Raw genomic sequence first — 17872 nt, forward strand, 5'->3', positions numbered from 1 at the left:
TTGGGCCGATCCTGGAGGTAGTGAGCTGCTGTGCCAAAATATTTACCTCATTTTCAGGTTTCTGTTATCATTTGGCACTTTTATTATTTCAGCCTCAGAAGATTTGACATAAAAGGCATGCGCTGTCGGAGTTTTGTTTCGTGATATTTGTTCGTGGGCCGTCATTCTCAATATTCCGAGGAATAACTTTGTCAAGAATGTAAGACAAGGCATGAGCAACTTTAGCGATAGCGTTGTGTGGCAATATAACCCGCATATACCACGTGTAATATAGCAAGGCGTGGCATATACATGTACCTAAATATCTACGGCGATTTTCGCTCCCAGGTTGGTTGGTGCCGGATGTTGACACCGGATTTTCTAAGACACAATGCTATCATGTTAAAAACCGTGGCGGCAGCGTACTGGCTCAGCTGGCTTTTTGCTCCGGTCGCTTGTCAGCGGCAGGCAGTCTGCATCAAACGCGCGTGCATTGTCGCTCTTTGGCTCTTAAAGGGGCGCTAAAGCGAAGCAATAAATCAGTTTAGACTAAAGAAGCATTGTTTCAGAACCCTGCAGGCAGTCATTTAAAAAAATAGTTTGATTATTAGATGAGAAGATGACGCTCCAAGTATCAGTATTTGAATTTCGCGCCGAAACCCCAGCGCCGTTACGTCAGCGTGACGTCAGGAATTCCAAAGTATGTTTTCGCATTTCGGCCGCGTTGGCTGAGTAAAGGTTCCCGAAACTTGCCATGTTTAATATTTGGTTCCTTTAGAACACAATGTAGTCGATCTATACCGCTATATATAGATAGTAAGCCCTAGAAGATGCCTTAAAATCCATGACGTCACAGCCACCAGGTGCGTCGCCACCCGTATTTCGTTCTTGCGCTTTTTCTGGCTTACCAAACGTCTTATCGTTGTAAGAGTGGTGTTTTTGGTGTTGTAGAAAGGTAATTTACTGATGCAGAAGAAATCATTTTTCGCTTTAGTGTCCCTTTAAAGGCGCCCTGAACCACTTTTTGTCGAAGTGGAGAAGGGCATTTGAAGTGAAAATAGGCCATTTCAGGAATACTTTGCCGCAAGGAGTACTTCAGTGCATTCAGCAGAAGCGGAGTTATTGGCAATCAAACACGGCCTCCGCTGTGCTGCCGTTCCTTATTCAATTGAGAGTTTTAGAATAGGAGCCCCAAAGAGTTTTGCGGGTGTTAGCGTTGGGGCACACAGGAGTGAAGAGTCTCATATAGGGGCTTTGCCTTTGCAGACAGTGTATTATGCTTGCACTGCCACTACGCCATCAAGAAAAAGGTATTAGAAATATTGAAATGTACCATTTTATATCAAGAAGAGTAATTTTGACTTTTGTATTTTCACGTTCAATTACAATTTAGAGGTTATTCTATTAGCAACACGCAATTTGTTGCGCTGAGTTCTGCGTAGCCGACTTTACGTGCCTTCACCAGTCAAGCCATGTTAGGCCTAGGAGCCATGAATTCGAGAATGGAATTCAGAATCAGTAGGATCTAATGAATCAATCTTAATTACACATGTTAGTTGAGAGAAAGTGATGACCACATTCACTTCTAGCTTACGAACTTCACGTGTTACTACGAATCGGGCCCAGTTTCGTGCTAGGTTAGAGATGTCGCTTCGATGGGTGCTGCCATGTTTGTTGATGCAAAACTTTTGGGGCAGCTTTTGGGGCTCCCGCTAAATCAGCGAAATAGTGTGCCCGATGCGAAACTCAAATGCAGCTTGCGCCTCGCGCAAGCACAGTGGCTTTGACATCATTTAATTCTTTGGGCCGCTATTCTAAAACTCTCTTGTGCATTGGACTCCTAGCGGCACCCCACGGCGGCCGCTGCATCTACGCTACGGAGCCGACCACAGCTACCAATAGCAGCCGCGCATGGGAATCCGCTCTATTACGAAATAAAGCGCCCTGAAGAGAGTGAGGCCAGGGCCTTCTGTTGAAAATAGCGTTTGAGACAAAGGTGACTTCACGCTCCGCTTGCGAGCTCCACGCAACGCGTACGACAGCAAAACTTGGCCGAGCTGTTCGCAGCAGCGTATGCTACCGGTGGACAAGGCTATTTCACCGAGCCAAGTGGTTCGGGCCCCTTTAAGTTCGTGTGCGAAAAGTAGAGTCGCCGTCTGATCTTTCGGACGCGGAAGGGGTCGCAAAAGATATCTGAATTATTGGGCAGGCTGTTAAAACGACTCGCGACGGTGAAATCAATTTGTTTCTTTTTTTTTACAGCCTCGGCAACCTGGAAAAATTGATCGAGGCCGCGAGTGCGTTTCGCGTTCGCTTGTCGCGATGCTCGACGTCGCGAAGTGCAGATGTGACGCGTGAGGCACCTCGACTCCGCGACGCTGCCACTTTTAAACTGCATTGCGCAAATTCACCACTTCGGAACGCTGTCCCCAGGTGACGCTCTCGCCGTTCCTGTATATACCAGTACACGCGCACATACAAGCTTTTGCTATACGCGTTCGTGGTATAGTTATCGGCTGATCTCCATTGAACCCACATCACGCGCGCTGCCGTCAGTTCGGCATGTGCGCGTGTGATCTCCGTGTATCTCCGTCTGCGGGTCACATATCAAAGGTGAGCTTTCCGTGACGGCATGTGCTGCCCGACAAGTAGCCGCGCGCGCCTGTTAGGCCTAAAGAGTGCCGCCTCGTCGGCAGTCGATGGCCAAAGTTGCGGTTTGGCGCAGAGGCAACGAAATGCTTCGCAGTGTGGCTCTACGGCACTCGGAAAGCGGAGGAAGCACCTCGCCAGCGAAAGTGAGGGTACATCCGTACGGGATTTAAGCCTCTTAAGCTTCGCGAATCCGGGACACACTCGGCTGCTTGGTCTACATGTTCTGCACGTGCACAGCCTTTGAAAAGAAATATTTGTTTTATTCATATAGCGGTATACCGCTTATAGTGCGGAAATTCGCGACTCCGGTGATTTACGTTATAAGCGGTCTATATATGCTCCCAAGAAGAAAAACAAACAAACAAAAAAGCTCGGCAGGAGATCGGGCCGACGCCCATGGCCAGTTAAAAAGTAGGGCCGCGCTTGGTTTTTGTACATGGCCAGCCCGTTCACCGACCACCGGCAGGCGGTCGGCAGACTACACCAGACTGTAAAATAATTTACACCCTAAAAAGTGAAAAAGGGTGTAAATGTGTCTATAAGTCACACCCTTAGGGTGTTATCTATATAACGGACACTCTAAGGGTGTGAGTTATAGACACATTTACACCCTTTTTCAACTTTTAGGGTGTAAATTATTTTACAGTGCAGGCCGGCTTCGTGACCGCCGGTTAAATAATCGTGACCACGTTTGGCCGACACACGGGCCAGCGTTGCTTTGCAGGTATTCACTTTTAGGTTTTCTTCTTTATTGAGTCACACGTACCAGGTGCTTTTTCTTACGTCGATTTTTCCTAAGGCCTTTTGACGTAGATACCAGCGTGCTCCGCTTCTTCAGCAGGGTTACCTTAAGTGTTGGACATTACATACTGGTTAAGTGGCAAGTGCAGAAGCATTTAATTGAAAAGATCGCGCTAACTTTATTTTTAATTAATAGCTTTAGGACACATGCTATAATGGCGGTATTAGAGGCTGTCAACATTCAGGACCTATTCAATCGGAACCAGTTTTGTAGCTAGCACAAATTTCGAGATATACGAAGTCAGTGTCAGCAAAATGAGTTGGTGTCCTGATTACACCCTTCTAGCATTGCATATATTCGCAGTGCAGCAAGAAACTAGCTGACACCAAGACATTGTTGCCGTATTCTTCGATGTACATCTTGAAACTGGTTGGTTCCGACTGAATAGGCCCTGCATGATAACGGACTCATTTCCACTATCGCAACATATGTGCACTAAAGTTAAAAAGATAATTGGCACGATTCTGTCAATTAGCAATTTATGCACTACTACTCATTTCGAAAGTAATGTCCACCTGTTAAATGTAACCCAGATGAAGAAGCGGAATGCTGGTATCTGCAACAGGAATTAAAAAAAAAAGTTAGACATAAGGAAAGACACCCTGTATAATTCACAGAAGTCGAGCACTTTGTAGACAAAGTATCCCTGCAGTTCATGTTTTGTCAAACTATATGGAACAATTTGGATGCAGACATAACAGAAATAGGAATACTTTGTTGTGAAATGCTGTAATAGTAGATTATTGCTTGTGCCAAACGTAAAATGTGAATCAATGACAGTCTTGTATGGGTACTTGAAAATGTCCTTCCTTGAATTGCATAAGTTCATTCACCCAAGAACTGTGCGCCCAGGTCACAATTGGTTGATTCTGTTATGGTCCCAATCTAGTATCTGAAGTACAGACACGCTCTATGCAATTTTCAGAAATTGGACATGTTTAACTATTGTTTGGGCGCTGAATATTGGACCAGACGCTTTGGGGCCTCTCAATAACTCTGAATATCTAACTCTGAATAACTCTGACCAACACTGAATAGGCATCGCACATGCAAACGCAATGTCACGTTATTTAGCCTCAAAATAAGCGTCGCGGAAACCTTAGGCCAGCGAGGCGAAATTCGCCTTTCTTCAAATTCTCTTACGTGGGTCACCACGACCGCAACGTACTACACCGTGCGCACGGCATATATAGTATATACAACGGGTACTGCATGCTGACATCGGTGCTCGATGCATATCGGTATGCACCCACAGTCTCTCAATTCGCTTGCACGACACGCTAAGCGAACTCTTGCGCATTAGTGCAGCTACAAAGACCACAAGGCATCGAATTTAGGCCGTGCTATTAACATGTCGATTTCAGCACATCGAAAAGCGCAGGCGTGCTCTCGAAACAAAGAAACGCAAGCCTTACGCCCTCTACTTCCACATTAAAGCCACAAAAGATAGGCTCTAATAGCGTTAATAACACGCGCGACTTACGTGTATATGTGGAGATCCGTAGGAGGTGAAAATACGCAGGCTGGTAGTGTCCATTTCTCGCGAAGAAAAAGAGCACCACGTGAACCATGTGAAGCCACGCCGATCAAGCAGCTACTGAACGCCTCTCCCCGCCAAAAGCTCCCCCCATAGCCACTACATACGCGCCCACCTCATGACGGTTCCTTTCCCATGAATGCTGCCTGGCCCGACTGCCACAGGCGATTGAGGTGACAGTCTTATTTTGCTATATCATATAAGTTACGTTCTCGCAGAAAAAATTGTACCAGCAGTCAAGCTGAAAGAAGTTGCTCGTAACAATAAGTGTCCTGCAGACTGTTTCAAAGGCAGTTTCACAAAATGTCAACGCCAGCATTTCTGCTCCCATGGGGACATCAAAAACAGGAAGCACAGGGTTGCCACTAGAAATAATGTGCTTTGCTTGAATACACAGCACAATGTGTAAGCGGGCTAGTTGGTGCGAATCCATGAATACTTTGTTTAGCGCAAAACAACAGACACAAGAAAGACGCGCACCCCCCCCCCCCCCCCCCAGGACAAGGCGCTACTCTCAACTGACATCATTTTGTTGCGTCACTCCTTTATAGACAGCTGAAACTAGAGGAACATGCGCAATGAGCACCATGTGATGGAGCCACCAAACATCCGATCACAATTAGAGCGCAATCATGCGACAGAATATAAAAAAAAAAAACATTCAGCGCTGTACAAGGTTAAGGAAGGCACACTAATGCACTGTCACCCCAATGACTGAATGAAGAATGCTTCCGATAACTCTCGGGCGGCAAAGTGTATGCAGGGTGTAGTACGTGTATGTATGGCAAAGTGTATGTAGGGCAGTCAGGCCACTGTGTTATCGAGCGCCATACCATGACATGAGCGACCCATACCAACAGGCACAGGTTCCCATTTGGCTCAGCATTGTAAAATATGCAAGTGCAAACCCATGTTTCGTGATACCACAATTTTGAAAATAAGCCATGACACCACCGCCCGAGAGTTATCGGAAGCATTCTTCATTCAGTCATTGGGGTCACAGTGCAATAGTGTGCCTTCCTTAACCTTGTACAGCGCTGAATACAGTTCTTGACGGAACATGTATAAGCAACTATAACAGTGGCAAGTAACATAAGGTAAAAATCAGCATTGTACTGACACATATATTTACGGAGAGAAAAATTAAAAAAGCTTCCACTACGCCGATCCAAAGAACCTGCACTTGTTTTCCGCTATCATTGGCGAAGGCTTGCGGCAATTAAACACGTCCGAGAATTCTTGAAAGTTGGCCACGAGTTCGTTACAGTTGACCATGGGCCATGATGTCGCCTTGTCGCCTCTCTTGGAGCAGGTCGTGCGGCAAAGAGTCATGAAGAAGACTTTCTCGTCGTCCAGCTCAGCAGTCAAGTTCGACTGGTAGCTCTTCAGCAACTGCTCGAGGAAGACCGCGTGCGCGACCTCTAGGGCCGCAATGTCAGTGCCTCGGACCCACTTCGTCGCGTGACCCGGGCTCTCCTCACACTGCTGCTTCAGCTCGAGCGCCTCCGTGGCGTTCCGAGAAATCCACGAGCCCGATTCGCTCACGCTTCCGTTGGGGTGCACGTACTGGTAGGCCTCGTCCAGCGCATTCATCAGCGCGAGCGAGTACAGAAAGCCGAGGCCGCCGTATAGCATGCCCAGAGTCCCTCGGCTGTAGTAGAGAGGAGCCGCCAGCGCCGCGATGGCGACGTCGACGACGTTAAGCTGCGACGTGTAGTCGGTGAGGCGGGGCGTCAAGTTCGGTAGCAGCGCCTCCGCGTCGTACCGGCGTCGACCCACCGCCATCAGTCGCTCGCGCAGGCAGTAGCGAGCTCTGATCCAGAAGCTAACGGCGCTCGCCTCACTCTCCGGGCAGGACGCGTAAAGCTTTTCGAACGCGCCGGCCTCGTCGAAGGAGTCGCCCGTCGTCCCCGCCGCTAGTGCCGGGGGCCAGAGACGCACCGACGCCGACTCCAGCTTGAGCGCTAGGAACTGTGTCGCGTCCGGGTCCAACCAGGACGTCTCGCTCGCGAGAGCGGCGGCCTTCCGCGTCACCGTGCGAAGGACGAAGTGGGCGCGCGCGCTAGAGGAAAGCCGGATCCGAACGTAGAGCGCGGCCACCAGGTGGCTGTAGACGGCGTCGACCTCCATGGCGCACAGCGTCTCCAGGCGGGACGACGCGTCCGCGTGCGCCTCACCCGCAGCTGCGACGTCGTCCGATAGGAGCGTCCTGTCGAACAGGAGCGCGTAGTAGGTCTGCGCGAAATGCCAGGAGATGTGCGACAGGGCGTCCGCGTTGCCCGTGGAGTCGAGGAAGTCGGCGACCGCGCGCAGCTGGGCGTCCGTGACGAGAACGTCGTCGTTGGGCGTCAGCGGCGCGTACGGCCGCAGGTGCTCGCTTAGCGCTGCTAGCCAGGGGCCGAACTCGAGCTTTGCCAGCTTGTCCGAAAGGCGTAACAGAGATGTAGGGGAGTGCGACCGGAACGTTGCAATCTCGTAGAGAACGGCTACAGCGTGTCCCTGAACGTGGGCGCTTCTCTGTATGGCCCCGTCGATGTCGGGTCCCGGCTGGTGGCCCGTCAGAAACGTGTAGACCATTTTCCAGTACCTGAGCACACGCCATGCATCTGTAGGGTTACGTTAAACTGCACAATGTCAATTAAGTAAGTTTACTTCAACGTAATGAGTGAGCAAGACAGATTTAACGGACTTCGTCATTTTTTTTTGCTGCACCGAACAAATGCAAGTGAGTGCATAACAATTTAACTCCGAAGAAAAATAATTGGCAGAATCCATCGATGATTGTCGGCGGTAATGAGTTTAGCATTGAATCAATATAGCGACACAGCAGATATGGCCGCCGTCAAAACGAGTTATGTACGAGGCGTGTACCGCAGCGGGACCCTTCTTTCGCGTTTCCCTGAGAACACTCTGCGCCATCCAGCGCTGCCGCCGTGAAGCCTGTGTAAGCGACCTCCAAAATGCATGACGCGGCGGTGCGTGTAAACCCTTATAGAAACGCGTCATGCAGTAACCGGGATTCTTCTCCGCGCTTATTTCTTAAGAGTTACTGTATATGCTGCCAGATCTTTTACAGAATATACATACAGTAACTCTATTATTTCTGTACTCGCTGCGCCATCTAGTGGCACCGCCGAGAAGTCCGCGCGTGGCCTCCGAGACGCGATGCGTGGCGCGTCGGTGCCCCTTATAGTTGGCGAGCCAAGTTAACAACAGGTGAATCGAAGCTCGTCACATGGCGCTTGCGTGGCGCATCTCGCTAAAGCGTTTGCACAAAACACGTTCGTTTAAAAAGCGGGACATAGACCCAGTCCATTTGTGGCACAGCCTTCTAAAGCATCTGGTTGCAGTCGAAGAGGAACCCTTGTGTGACGTGGGCTCGATTCCGCTCAATATCGGATAACCTTAAGGGATCTTTTTCGTTGTTGTAGAGCGGCACAATATTCCCAGCGGCACATACTTTTACCCTATTTGCGTTAATGACATTCATTGAATAGCCGTCAGACACCTGCTGACACATCTAGTGAACCAAGTTGACATTAAAAAAAGAAAAGGTTCGCCGAACACCAGCACAGACAGTGTGGCATATAACAAGTGCTCCATGTCGGCGTCCAGAGTTTCATATTGGTCAGCGGTACCTAGCCAGTCCCGCATCTATACAGTGACACCTGTTGACACAGTGACACCAGTGACACCTGTTGGTGTGAAAGAGGTTCGTTGAAGAACTGCATATACATGCACATTTCCACATACTATACATACTTACTTAAAGGGACACTAAAGCGAAACAACAAATCAGTGTAGACCAATAAAGCATTGTCTGAGAACACAGCAGGCAGTCATTTCAAAATAGTAGTTTGGTTATTAGATGAGAAAATGAAGGTCGAAGTACCAGTATTTGAATTTCGCGCCGGAACCCCGACGCCGGTACGTGAGTGTGACGTCAGGGATTCCAAAGTATGTTTTCGAATTTGGGCCGCGTTGGCTATATAAGGGTTCCCGAAACCGGCCACGCTTAATATTTGGTACCTTCAGAACACTGTAGTCCATCAGTACCGCTATGTAATTAAGTAGGCCCCGGAAGATGCCATCAGAATCCATGACGTCACAGCGACCAGGTGCGGGAACTTCAAGGAGGCGTCGCCACCTGCCTTTCGTTCTTGCGCTTTTCCTGGTTTACCAAGCGTCTTATCATAGTAAGAGTGGTGTTTTTGGTGGGCCAGAGAGGTAATTTACCGATGCAGAATAAATCATTTTTCTCTTTAGGGTCCCTTTAAGCGAGCCAAGTTAGTCCAATGGTTGTTTTCGAACATTGTTCCCTCAGCACAGCAGTCCGATGCGCTAACCATTCGACCGTGGACTACCCGCCAATGGCCCGTGTAGGCTGTAAAACGGCCCCGAAATATGTGTGACATACCCTACGAATGCTATCGCATTAAAGTAATGGTTATTAGAGTAGACAACGAGACACACTTTCACCTTTTGGACTTCGCGCGCAGTAACCAGTGCCTGAGCGGGTCACGAAGTATTTTCTCATGTTTCAGCCTCTTTTGCACCAGAAATATTTATAAAATTTTGCTACGTGGTGTATTTTGTTGCTTTGGTGCAATGTCATCCCTAATTTGTTTCGAGCAAAGCCTGCCCAAATCTGTATGACGTCAAGAGCAAGGCTGCTAGCGCGCGAACTTATACGCAAACTTCAAGCTCAGTTTGTCCATAGCCCTTTAGTAATACATCATTAGAGGAAATATTGTTTTGGGGCATATTCTGTGCAATCTCTCATTATCTCGATATATGCGTTTTTCTGTTATTAATGGAAAAGCGTTATATGGCTCACAAGGCGGAAAATCTGGCGTTGTCGTACCAAAAAGTCAAGGAACCCTCGAGATTTGGTGAAGGCCGACCCCACGACCTTTGGTGTTATACCAAAAGGCACAGTTAAAAATTGTATTTTAAATTTTACGTGCCAAAACCACGACCCAATTGTGAGGCGCGCCGTAATGGCGGGCTCCGGAATAATTTGGACCACCTGCGGTTCTTTAGGGTGCACCTAAATCTAAGTACACGGGTACGTGTTTTCGTATTTCGACCCCATCGAAATGCGGCCGTCATGGCCGCAGTTTGTTCCGGCGACCTCGTGCTTAACAGCCCAACATCATAGCCACTAAACAACCACGGCCAGTGGCACAGTTAAGATATAGTTAATTGAAGTACTTGAACTGACCTTCTTTGGTGTTATTAAACCGAATTAATTAACGCACGGTTAATTATGGCATAGTTAATTAACGTACTCGAACCCAAGACCTCTGGTGGAAATCGAACCCAAGACTTTTGGTGTCAATGAGTTAAGGCACTCGTACACTCGACCCGTGATGTGAGTCTAACCCACGAACTTTGATGTTAACCAAGGCAAAGCTAACTGAGGTACAGTTAATTAAGATAGTGTTAAGCAAGGCACTCGAACCCACGACTCTTGGTGTTAAGGCCTAGTTCAGGCACAGTTAAGCTAGAGTTGAGGTACTCGAACCTACGACGTTCGTTGGGAGTCGAACCCACGACCTTGCGCCGCGCTCACCTAATGACCGTTCGTCACGTGACGTCGCAGCGCTTCTGCGAGTGGTCACGTGAGAGTCACGTGACCGAACCTAGCTCCTGACGCACTGCCACCAAATTCCCACTCTGCGCGTTATACCTCTGTACTCGACGAAGCGTACTCACCTTTCGTAACTGTCGGTCGCCATAACGCGCGCGTGGTTGCCGACGAACAGGCGCACGTCGCTCTTCCTGCCGGGCAGGAACACGATTCGGCGAGCGCCGGTGGCGAACGGGTGCCGCGTTACCCGAATGTGGAACCATAGGGACACGTCCCAGTGCAGCGAGAGGTCGACCAAAACGCTGCGCGCCGTCACGTTGCTCGCCGACGCCTCCGGCCAGGACAGCCTCAGTTCCTGGAGAAACTTCCGGAACCGCTGCCTGTCTTCCGCACTCGCTTGACCGGCGGCCGAGGCGACGCACGCTGCGAACAGAGCACGAGGCTTCCTCGCCGCCGGTATTTCCTTCGCGCCTCTGTCGAGCAGCTCCTCGAGTCCGGTCAGCCAGGCTATGGCGACGTCGTCGAGTGCGTTGGACAGGAGGGGAAACCGGGCGTCCGGCGTCCACGCGGAGCACGCGTACGCCTCGAAGTCGTGGCACGGGTCGATGCTACGGTTCAGGCCGCCCGTCAGCAGCGCCGCGTGGTGACGGCAGTCGTCCGTGTCGCACCACCTCGTGACAAGGCGCACGAGTCTGGGCGCGGGCAGGGCGTAGGCAATCAGGGTGAAGGCAGCCACGACGACGATGGCGAGGGAGGTGAGGACCGCCAGCCTTCGCCACTCCTTGGCGTCCCTCGCGCTGGAGCTGTAGTTGACGACGTTCACTTCCTGCCGGCGTTGCTGCGGGCATGTGTACGAAGGGCAAAATTGCGTCCAGGTAACTGAGGACACTGGACGAAGTGGCCGAACGCGTAAGCCCGAGACAAAAAAAGAAAAAAAAAAAGCACGCTGCAGTACCGTAGCGGCGAACAACATCGCACAAGCGCAGGCATCGGACGAGCTTCGAGAGTAGTGGCAAGAACCAAGTTTTGTTGAAGCGCGCTAAATTAAATGCGCTCGCTGACGTCATATATGCAAGCGCTAATGATGATAACTATACGTTATACAGCAGGCAGATAAACAAGGGTTCGAGACTGAAAACGCAGACGCAACGAAACAATTATTTGCGGATCCCACGTACTGTCGGAATCGATGAAAGTGAAGTTTTCTGTGCATGTTTGCTTTGATTGACGCTTTGCTTTGTTTGCTTTGATTATCACCTAGTACGTGGACATGGAAATATGGATGTGATTTGCGCCCCCCTCTCCATCCCCCAGGAAAGCTAGAGGGGGGGGGGTAGTGGGCTTAGCTTACCTGCCTCGAACCCCTCACCTCCTTTGCGCACTTCTATTCTGCCCACGCCGATAATGGCGTTTGATTAATGTAGTAGAAATTTATTTATTTTATTTTATTTATAAATACTGCAACCCTAAGAGGGTTATAGCAGGAGTGGGGTACAATACCAAAGGTGCCACGCACACAGCAAAAGGGGGTACACAAATCAAAGGTACAAAGCAAAGCACTAGTATAAGAAGTATGTTATGAAAAAAAATGATGTCGATACATACATATATGTATATAAACATAGTGAATAATGCATGGTTTTAGGAATTACGGGCATCAATCAGTGATTGCCTTAACAAAACTATCAAATGTAAATTTTCGCATGTTAGGGGAAAGTTGGTTGTACGATTCAATATCGTCGACATGACAAAAGCTCCCAGTGCGACACATGATGGCAGGCTAACCAGCCTGTTTGGCGGGTCTGCATGGGAACACGGTCCACACGCGCACCTGCGCACCACAATTGGAAAACGTCGACGAACGGTTGCACTCGGAGAACTTGACCGACGCTTTTAGAAAACGTCCGCATCTAACACCCTGCGAAAGTCTTGACCCTCGCCTCACTAGCATTGGGTTGCCCGCCGCAACACAGACATACGAATCCGGCTGAAAGCGCAGCATGCAAACATGTGTTGTTTAGAAACTGCTCTCGAAAGGGACTCGAAATTTCGATAGATATTAAGGTAAGCTGGTTCGGTAGGTTAAGAACGTTCAATTTGCAATTGTGAAGGTCGGTCCTGACGAATAGGCGGGAAGGCTTGGTAAACTAGAGAAGGACGTGGCAAAGACAGATTGGTGGCGACGCCATCTGTACGCTATGCCAGCTCTGATTTACTTAACGGAGAATGTCCGACCATGAAACCGGGTGAAAGAGTCAAAGAAGGCTATTCGTTTTTTAAAAACGCCACCTTTCCGCCAGAGTAGACCGGATAAGCCATTAAACAAAACGCCAAAGCTAAAGACGGCTGGCCAGAGCAGCCACGTTGAAGTTCCTGCACCGGGTCGCCACGATGTCTTGGACTTTGACGGCCTCTGGTCTGCCCTAGTGAATAGTGTCAATAAACATGAACCACATTGCATTTTAAAGGAGCCAGAGACTGAACTTAGAGAAAGTTTCGGTAACTTTTACCAGGGCGCGACAACGGCAAAGACAGCACAATATGGTTCGAAACCCATGACGTCAGACTAATGCACCGGCGCAGAGGTCATGGCTATATATTCAAACTGTGGAAGATTGGTCGTCATCTTCTGTTCTATAGTCGGTGACAACCTAAAAATAAAAGGTAATATGTACGCTGTCCACCTCAGAAGATTTGCATAAATGCGCCAGACAATTAGCTTCGCTTATTTTCCTGTCGTCAAGAGGTTTCGCGTGTTTAAAACAGCCGTTTTTTCATTTAGTACAGTTCTGTCCTTTGCGTCACTATTTTTTAAGATGAAACCTGAACGTATTGGCAAATTTTATGGAAATATGCGAATATTATTGCTCAGCCAAAGGTGTATTATTCTAGCGTGAAACAAGGAGCCTCTGTTTTCCAAGTAGCCTAGCTATTACATTAGCAGAGCAAAATCGTTAAGCCGTGAGCGAATTCTAGCTGCATGGCTTTGCATGGCTTGGATCTTGTTCAGAGGTTAAGGGCTAGGTGCACGGCGTTTCTGTGGGTGGACCTGGTATTGAATTCTCTGTCATCTACTACAGTAGTGAACATCTTACTGCGAAATCAGCGGAAACAGCGTTTTGAAAGGACACGATACCTGCCGTGGTTGCTTAGCGGCTATGGTGTCAGGCTGCTAAGCACGAGGTCGCGGGATCGAATCCCGGCCACGGCGGCCGCATTTCGATGGGGGCGAAATGTGAAAAAACCCGTGTACTTAGATTTAGGTGCACGTTAAAGAATTCCAGGTGGTCCAAATTTCCCGAATCCCCTACTACGGCGTGCCTCATAATCAGCACGTAAAACCACATAATTTAATCTTAAAGGACACGTCAGGGTAAACTGATATAGTGTTTTTCTTAAGTGACTTTTAAGGATATAGAACTTACCGCGAACTTGACTCGCGTTCATAACCCTCACATGTATAAAAAACACTTTAACCTCTTCTTACCTTGACCTCTTCGTCTGTTGACTTCATATGGTTGTCACAAAAGGTACCAAGGCATATGAAACTGGTGTAACCTTGCTCTTTGGTATGCCTTTATGCATTGCCAAGATCGGTGCCCAAGAAAGACACTTACCGTGGAGGGCGTAGCTGACGTCATCTTGGAGAATGCGTCGGAATGAGTTCTGACGTACAAGCAATGCTATGCCGTCAGCGGGACAGTAGCAGGCTGTTCCACATTTTCCAGGATTCACAGACGGCCCAGAGTCGCTGCCAGCTAGTCATATTATGATGATGAACTTCTGTCATGGCTCGCACCCACTAGGGGGGATAGGCCACGAATCGGGCAGCATGAGGTAGCTAAAGTAAATTCTTATTTGAAAACGAGAAACGCAAAATAAAAAAAAACACGAAATGAGATGTTGCATAAGTTGAGTGGCAGTCAGCTCTCTGGTTGGTAGTTTGGTTTGTTGGTTGGCTCCAGGCTATATGACCCAACCAACTATGGGAGATAGGCCAGGAATCGGGAGGTAGTAGGGAGAAGAGACAAAGCGGAGCTTTGTAAATAGAGATGATAATAATCACATACATCCATCAATGAATAACCATAGCAAGGCATGGAGCTTAATTGCCCGAACTCTTAATATGAATTTTTGGGTTTTTTCTAAAAAGAGATGCTATTAATATTATGTCGATCATTTATCACGAGAAAAAAGAAAATTACTGCTTATAAGTTTGATTCGCTTATCAGATAAATTCGGCGTCGCTTATGTTCCGGTTGCCACAGCCGGTCCTGAATGATGATAACCTTGTTCCATTTGCAGATTTCCGAAATGGTAGCTCGTCAATCAATGGCGTTATTGACCTAGTAACAACTGTTGAACACCAAAAACTTCGTCGTCGATTGAAGGCTGCTGTCTTGCTTGATATCAAGGGTTATTCTAACAATGTTCTACATTACGCAATTTTAATTGCCCTTCAAGAATATTTCATTGGTGGCCGTCTGCATCTGTCAACAGCTAGCTAGCTATCTTCGAGAGAGAACGATATTCATGACAACTATAGATAGTGATGCAAGGAATCATCCCTTCTATCGTGGGGTGCCTCAAGGAGATGTACTGAGCCCAAATTTATTTGATGTTTTTCTCGTTGGATTGGTCAAAGAACACGAAGGCACAGTCTCGGTCTCTGTGTGCGCAGATGACATCTGCACAGGGACCACGAGCTTAACGCGCTTGCAACTACAAACGAAGGTACAGCGTGCGGTGTCAATAACGTCGACATACCTAAACAGTCGTGGACTACAGCTCTCACGGACCAAGAGTGTAGCCGTGGAACTTACACGGAATTCAATGGCCGGCTACCCCGTTATGACTGATGGGAAAATTATAGCTTCGGTAATCCACTACAAGTTTCTCAGAGTCACCATCGACCGTGACTTACCTTGACGAAGCACATCTCTGCATTAAGAAAAAAGCTAGACCTCTTTGCTCAAGTCTTTCGACACATGTCTCGAAAATAGTGGGGGTCATTCAAATCATCTCTTCTGCAGCTCTACTATTATAGGCAATTTTTGTTGGATACCTCTGCTACAGTGAGCCTGTACTTTCTCGCATTAGTACATCTGAATTACGCACACTTGAAAGTGCTGAGACTCGCGCACTAAGAATTTGCATAGGACTACCATAATGTGCTTCTACTTGGGGCACACTCGTGCCCAGATCGAGTTTTTCTGCGACATGAGCCACTGCGAGTGCATCTAAGGCTACTTCTAGGCACATGAATCACCCACTGACTAACGTCACAAGCATACGTCCTAACGCCACCTACTCAGAAGCCGTGTTGTCGCAACAAGATATACTGCAGTCGGACTTCGCACCGCATGACATAGCGGAAGTTCCACTCTGGACGACGGCAAATTAAGCCGCAGGTGAGACTCTCAATCAACGGAATAAGGAAGAAGTCGAAAATGCCGCTTGCTGGGCTCAAGTATTTCGCGGCATTCTGCATTGCTTACACTTACGGATATACCGAACACGTTTTTGTAGATGGTTCTGTAACACTGTAACACGCAGTTTACACGATACCTGGACTGGGGATAACGCAACGGTTCAAGATAGGACACAGAGCATCGCCAACAGCAGCTGCGTTGACAGGCATACGAGAAGTATTCTGCTGCATATTGCAACAAAGCATCGAGAAATGGACAGTGTTATTTGACTCAAAACCAGCGCTGCAACTCACAAGCAGTTGTATGACTCCCGGAACCGCATGTAGTCCTCTGGTTTGACATCATGGCTCTGCTTGCTGAAGCGTCTCAATCCGGGTGCTCAATCGTACTGCAGTGGATTCCTAGCCAGTGTGGAATAACTGGAAATGAACAGGCTGTCGCGGAGCCAGGAAAGGCACGCAGTGACGTGAAGATGTTCCTGTATGACATCAAGGGCTTGCTCCTTAACTCCATCAAAACCTATATGTCGCTACAATGGGACAACCCCGGAGTCCGCCTCCATAGACTTGGCGCTGGTTTGCGATTCCAGCTTCTACTTCAATTGAGGAGAGGCCAGGAAACACTCATCGATTGCGGTTCGATGTGGCGTACACTCACCGATACAGTCACAAGATTGGACGAGGACGGGACTCTGACTGCAGCGTCTGTCACAGTCCCGAGACAATAGCTCACATACTTTGCGTGTGCCCTCAATATGCGGCCGAGCGAATGAAACTTCTCTAGTGTTGACAGCTTGTAATCCCGCCCCTTCTCGAAAGAAGAGATTTCAGGTGCGTGGAGACGAGTTTACCATGCCCAACGCACCATAAAATTACTCTTGAACTTTCTATGTGAGACTGGCTTAGACGGGTCGTCTTTAGGACCTGTGAGATATGAAGACAGTGCGAAATGTGTTTGCGCGGCAGCGTTTTGAGTGGACAAGATATTGTGTCTAAAGCGCGCACACATGTAGTAGTTCATTGTTCCATTTAAGAATCACCTGCCAACTACCTTGCTCTGTCTGTTCCATTTCCACATGCCCTAGTGAGGAGTAGCAGGCCAGACACACGCTCTCCAGGCCGGTATCTTCTCCTTTCCCTTCATTAAAATTTACTCCTCTTCCTTCTCTAGTTTCAGTTTGTTGAAACAAATTATGATGAGCTTACAGGATGTAGAAAATGCGTACTTCTGACATTTGGCCAACAATCCGGGCAGCGCAGGCAAAATCGCTTTATCGTGGGATGGATTTTGGAATGTGGATGTTCTGAGCGAGCACTTGAGCAACCTCTCCGGAGGCCTTTCGGTAACGTGCGCTCGTTCCTTTGGATCACCTCTCATACACCGCAAATAGTGCGATTAAACCACAGACGCATTCGGTTGTTATCCCGACCCACAGTGTGACCACGCGCAATGTTTCAGGTTCATCATCATTACAATCATCAAGGCATGCACTATTGGCCCCCATTACGATTACGCGCCATGCTAGAGGATCATTACAACAACGTGGGTATTATAAAATTTGCCGTAGTGGACCGCTGCGGGATAAATTTAGATTACCTGGAGTTCTTTTAACGTGTACTCTACACTAGCATTCGGTTTTATTTGACTGATTCGGTACGAGATTTCACATTGCTGTTGGAGCTGGCAGCGCCGTGTGCATCCATGTAAATTTTTTCGTCCGAAAGCTGGCGTGGGGCGAGGCTCCCTACTTTTAATCAAGTGGTCGGTGTACAGAAAATGCACGTAATATGCAGTTCTTAGATGTTTCAACGTCACAGACTATAGACAACGTATACACTCGTGTAGATTTTCGGTCTGCACTTCCTCCGTCAGCTTGG

The 17872-nt window shown here is 48.4% G+C and overlaps 2 protein-coding genes across 3 annotated transcripts in view; one reads left to right on the forward strand and one right to left on the reverse strand.

Annotated features, from left to right (window-relative positions):
• Positions 1–2351: 2351 nt before the first annotated feature.
• The window catches only part of LOC142585330 (uncharacterized), a 59446-nt gene continuing 43925 nt past the window's right edge, over positions 2352–17872 (forward strand). The window contains exon 1 of the mRNA XM_075696018.1: positions 2352–2592. Within this exon, the coding sequence (XP_075552133.1) occupies positions 2542–2592 (51 nt within the window). The 5' untranslated portion in view covers positions 2352–2541. The remainder of the gene's footprint in view (positions 2593–17872) is intronic.
• On the reverse strand, positions 6064–14305 carry LOC142585328 (neprilysin-11-like). Of its 2 annotated transcripts, XM_075696015.1 has the most exons (3): positions 14181–14305; positions 10689–11401; positions 6064–7557 (listed from the first exon to the last, which is right to left on the reverse strand). In XM_075696015.1, exons 1-3 carry the CDS (start codon positions 14202–14204, stop codon positions 6129–6131), a joined length of 2166 nt encoding a protein of 721 aa, XP_075552130.1. In that variant the 5' UTR covers positions 14205–14305; the 3' UTR covers positions 6064–6128. The 2 variants fall into 2 exon arrangements, with proteins under 2 accessions (XP_075552130.1, XP_075552129.1); XM_075696014.1 differs by lacking the exon at positions 14181–14305 and having other exon boundaries at positions 10689–11697.

Source organism: Dermacentor variabilis, chromosome 6, assembly GCF_050947875.1.
Source record: "Dermacentor variabilis isolate Ectoservices chromosome 6, ASM5094787v1, whole genome shotgun sequence".
NCBI classification, from domain to species: Eukaryota; Metazoa; Arthropoda; class Arachnida; order Ixodida; family Ixodidae; genus Dermacentor; species Dermacentor variabilis.